The following is a 5,000-nucleotide window of genomic DNA, read 5'->3' as shown; positions in this document are numbered from 1 at the left end:
TAAAGAAAAGAGGAGAGATAAAGGGAGATAAGAAGGAAGGAAAGAACAAAAAAGAAGAAAAAGAAGGAAAACGTTGAATTATTAAATATCAATCAAAAGTAGGTGTTTGTATAGAAAATAGCAAATAAAGATGAGAAGAGGGGATATAAGAGATGAGAGGGAAGGAGCGAACAATAAAGAAGAAAAAAAAGAAGGAAAAAACAGATTGAATAATGAAATACCAATAAAAATTAGTGTTTATATAAAAAAAAGTAATAGCAAATAAAGACGAGGAGTGGAAAGAGGAGATAAGAGAGGACAACAATAAAGAAGAAAAAAGAAAAAAAAGAATGATCAAATATCAACAAAAAAGGTGTTTATATATGGAAACAGGAAATAAGGATGCATTGATATAAGACGATGTATGGGAGAGATAAAGGAGGAAAGAAAAAAATGATAAAAAAAAGAAGAAAAACAGTTGAAATAATTAAATACCAATAAAAAAAAAAAGGTAGATGTTTATATAGAAAATAGCAAATAAAGATATGAGAAGAGAGATAAGACGAGATAAGAGCTAAGGAGAAAATAAAGAAGAAGAAAAAAATAGTTGAAGTGAGTAAATGCCGTTAAAAAAAAAAGTAGGTGTTTATATAAAAATACCAAATGAAGATATATGAACATTACTTAAAAGACGGTGCGGACAAGACAATGTATGGGACCGATAAAGAGAGAGAGAGAGAGAGAGAGAGAGGGAAGGAGAAAACAATAAAAAGAAAAATAGACAAAACAAAAACCAGTTATTTACATAGAAGCCAGCAAATGGGAACATACGAACATCACTAAAACGCTTTGAACAAGATGGTGTATGGCAGAGAGAGAGAGAGAGAGAGAGAGAGAGAGAGAGAGAGAGAGAGAGAGAGAGAGAGAGAATGGTGGAAAGGGATTAATATGTTTGAAGCTTTTAGGAGTAAAGGAGCAAAGAAGATAAAGGGAAGGGCGATACAAAAGACAGGGGGGCAGCAGTAATTACGACGTGGCGGGTCAGTAAGGCATACGAGTCCCGGGGTGAGGGGAATGTATGGAATGAGATGAATGGGAAGGAATATGAATGATTGGATAGGGAAACGCGCTGGTGACACGCGGGGCCTCACCCAAGGGTCGTCAGCCGCCGCTTGTGTGGAAATTGTACTCAACATTCCACCCACGAATATTCCTCATTGAATTTTCACACCATATTATTCACCTCTTGATAAATTATGTTTCGTTATAGTCTTGGCTTGGCGTGCTTTATCTAACTTTGTCTTGCCTTGCTGGACCTTGCCGATTTGACTTAACCTTGCCTTGCCCTGCCTAACGTAACCTAACTTTGCCTTGCCTAACGTAACCTTACCTAACTTTGCCTTGCCTTTCCCTGTCTTGCCTTGTCTTACCTTGCCTTGCCTTGCCTTGCCTTGCCTTGCCTTGCCTTGCCTTGCCTTGCCTTGCCTTGCCTTGCTCTGCCTTGCTTTATCTAACCTTGTCTTGCCTTACTTAACCTTGCAACTTGACTTTACTCGCCTTGCCTTGCCTAACATAACCTTACCTAACTTTTCCTTAACCTTGCCTTACTTAACCCTGCCTTGCCTAACCTCTCCTTGCCTACCCTTACCTAATTTTGCCTTGCTTTGCCTTGTTTTGCTTTGTCTTGTTTTGTTTGTACAGGAAATTTACCTTAAAAACTTACGGTACTCACACACACACACACACACACACACACACACACACACACACACACACACACACACACACACACACACACACACACACACACACACACACACACACACACACACACAGCTTTAAGACCGCACCTCATATAAAACACCACACAATAAACCCACTAAGTAAAAACAATAACAATAAACAAATTGAATAAAGAAATCCAAACTCTTTTTTTAATACCAGCATCCATTTAATCCACTAGATCCCGGAAATTAGATCTCTCTCTCTCTCTCTCTCTCTCTCTCTCTCTCTCTCTCTCTCTCTCTCTCTCTCTCTCTCTCTCTCTCTCTCTAATCGCGTATGTGTGATTAATTAACAACATTAAGCTTATTTGTCTGCACGGTTTTTTCTTACGTGTATTTAACGACCTGATTATAATAATGAGCGAGGCTGAATGTGTGTGTGTGTGTGTGTGTGTGTGTGTGTGTGTGTGTGTGTGTGTGTGTGTGTGTGTGTGTGTGTGTGTGTGTGTGTGTGTGCTTTGTTGGGGGTGTTAATCATTGACCTTGTGGGGTTGTTTAGCATAATTGCGTGTGTGTGTGTGTGTGTGTGTGTGTGTGTGTGTGTGTGTGTGTGTGTGTGTGTGTGTGTGTGTGTGTGTGTGTGTGGGTTATTAGAGTAAGAGGACGATGGAACCAGAGGGAGAAAGGGAAAGAACAACAAAAAAAGTAAAGAATAAGTAAATAAAAGGAGGAACAAGAGGAATAGAAGAAAGGAAAGGAAGAAGAAGAAGACGAAGAACAGGAATAGGAATAGGATGGAAGAAGAAGGAGAAGGGATAAGACTTACATGTATAGGGGAAGAGGTGAAGAGGTTATTAGGTACGGTTAGAAGGAAGAGGAGGAAGAGGAGGAGGAGGAGGAGGAGGAGGAGGAGGAGGAGGAGGAGATGACCCTTGTTTATGGGAGGCTAAGAGGGAGGGAGATTCTTACGTAAGGATCGTGTAAGAGGAGGAAGAGGAAGAAGAAAGAATAGAAGGAAGAGGAGAAGAAGGAGAAGAAGAAGAATTTAGGCCTTTATCCTTTAAATGCTTGTCGCTTTATTTAGGTTTCTATCCTCCTTCATGCCTTCATTGTTTTTGGAGGAGATTTAAGAGGAGGAGGAGGAGGAGGAGGAGGAGATAAAGGATGAGTAGGAGGCAAAGAAATGAAATCAAAGAACTGAGAGATTGCGTGAAAGAAAACACATAGACTAGCAAGAGAGAGAGAGAGAGAGAGAGAGAGAGAGAGAGAGAGAGAGAGAGAGAGAGAGATGCAAGTAGGTTCGTCCCTTGAAAGCAAAATAGCGTGAGTTTAAAACCGGAATCTTGTGTTGAATTGTAAAAAGCTTCTCTCCCCTTAATACAAATTGCCTGCTCTGTTCCTCCCGCGGGGAATGAGAGAGAGGGAGTGGGAGAAAGAGAGAGGGAGAGAGAGAGGGAGAGGGAGAGGTAGTGAGAGTAAAGTAGGTTGCTGTTTCGTGGTTGTTCACTTGTTTTCTTTTTTTTTCACTTTCTTTTCATTTTATTCCTTTTTTTCTTGCGTAATTCTCTCTCTCTCTCTCTCTCTCTCTCTCTCTCTCTCTCTCTCTCTCTCTCTCTCTCTCTCTCTCTCTCTCTCTCTCTCAAGGGATGGGAAATGTTCATTATGTCTTGCCTCTTTTTTTTTCTCTCTTTCTCGCTTTCTGTCTCTTTCTCTTTCTCTCTTTCCTCTTTTGCTCAATCGTCTTTGTTCAGCTTTACTGGCTAAGTGTAATTGTTTTTTTTGTATTAAGAACGACCTCATTGTATTTTCTGGTACATGATTTTACGTGAGAGAGAGAGAGAGAGAGAGAGAGAGAGAGAGAGAGAGAGAGAGAGAGAGAGAGAGAGAGAGAGAGAGAGAGTGTTCTTTAAAAACCTCTTCTCCAGGAGAGCTTTAATGCCCCCCTCACCCACCTCTCTCTCTCTCTCTCTCTCTCTCTCTCTCTCTCTCTCTCTCTCTCTCTCTCTCTCTCTCTCTCTCTCCGAGGCGCCCCTGGCTTGGTGGGTGGGTGGGTAATTAGGTTGCACGCACACTAATGGCGGGGCGACTAAATGATGGGTGGGGCGGTGTGCTGATTGGGCGAACAGCTGATGGGATTAATGTTTGTGTGGTGGTGCTGCTGGAGAGTGTTGTGTGTGTGTATGTGTATGTCTGTGTGTGTGTGTGTGTGTAATTAGTGGGTTGCGCGGCGCCATAATAGCTTGGTCGCTCAACAAGGTAATGCGAGGGTCAGCAAGGGGAGAGAGTCAGAATTAATAACAGCGTGTCACTAATAGCGAGGTGTGGTGAGTGTGAGGGGCCGGCGAGTGGTGTCAGGCGGGGAGTGTTTGCTGCCGCGGCGTGGCTGCAGGTGTGTGGTGGAGGGCGTCTGGTGTGTAATGGGCGGGGTAATTGGGCGAGGCGTGAAGCGGCCTCGAGTGTCGGTAAGGAAGGCAGCGAGGAGGAGCGTGAGGCCTAGGGCAGGAGATGAGGACAGGTAGGGAGGGGAGGGGGAGGGGCGCGGCACTCACCGAGGGAGGGCACGTAGATGTTGAGGTAGAGGCAGTCCTCGGCTTGGTGCGTCAGGTAATTGGCGAGACGCCGCAGGTGCAGCAGTCTGGGGCGCGGCATGGCGGCTTCCTCGCGGGCGCCCCACAGCTCGGGCAGGTGCTGGGGGCACACGGGACCGTACTGGTCTGCCAGGCGCTCGTCCTTCCAGGGGTCCGGCGTGCGGGTGGGGCTGAAGCGGTTGGAGCCAGTGGGGGGCGTGGCGTAGGGCACCCCGAGGAACACCTCCACGGAGCGCAGGTCCTTGCCGGGCAGGGCGCGGATGGCGCCGCGCAGCTTGCCGTACTTAGTGGTCACCACTCTGGGGCTGCGATTCTCACCGCCCGCGCCGCCCGCCGCCGTCAGCAGTGCCACCGCCACCACCGCCGCCATTCCTGCCGCAGACAGCCTGCGGCCGGGGACGCGGCAGCAGGGCCGCCGCTCCGCGCCCCCGCCGCCATGCGAGACTGAGCTCAGCACACCGCGGCGCCCCGTGGAGCCGCTGCTGCCGGTGCGGCGCGCCCCGGCATGTTGCATGGGTCCGCTGGAGGCGCGGGCTCCCTCAGCATGGCACGCCCGTCCCTCCGGGCGGTGCGGCCGCGCCTTCTCGCGGCGCTCACGTGCGCACTGCCATGCCCGGCGGCCCGCCCCGTGCTGCTGCTGGAGCGTCGGCGGCTGCGGCACCGGCGTCAGGTCTCCGCCTCCTGCCGGCGCCAGCAGTCACATCACCGC

The 5,000-nt window shown here is 47.6% G+C and overlaps 1 protein-coding gene and 1 long non-coding RNA gene across 2 annotated transcripts in view; one reads left to right on the top strand and one right to left on the bottom strand.

The window, feature by feature from the left end:
• LOC135115367 (uncharacterized) overlaps positions 1 to 856 on the top strand; it is a 20,768-nt gene extending 19,912 nt beyond the window's left edge. Inside the window, exon 3 of the long non-coding RNA XR_010275970.1 lies at positions 1 to 856. This exon is cut by the window's left edge and continues 515 nt beyond it. This is a non-coding gene — a long non-coding RNA (uncharacterized LOC135115367).
• Positions 1 to 5,000, bottom strand: part of LOC135115363 (neuroligin-4, Y-linked-like) — a 56,924-nt gene that overhangs the window by 12,978 nt on the left and 38,946 nt on the right. Inside the window, 1 exon segment of the mRNA XM_064032055.1 lies at positions 4,253 to 5,000. This exon segment is cut by the window's right edge and continues 20 nt beyond it. Coding sequence (XP_063888125.1) covers positions 4,253 to 4,805 — 553 coding nt within the window. The 5' untranslated portion in view covers positions 4,806 to 5,000.

Source organism: Scylla paramamosain, chromosome 29 (genome assembly GCF_035594125.1).
Source record: "Scylla paramamosain isolate STU-SP2022 chromosome 29, ASM3559412v1, whole genome shotgun sequence".
NCBI classification, from domain to species: domain Eukaryota; kingdom Metazoa; phylum Arthropoda; class Malacostraca; order Decapoda; family Portunidae; genus Scylla; species Scylla paramamosain.
Note: the sequence above shows the minus strand (reverse complement) of the source record. Positions and strands in the feature narration are given on the sequence as shown.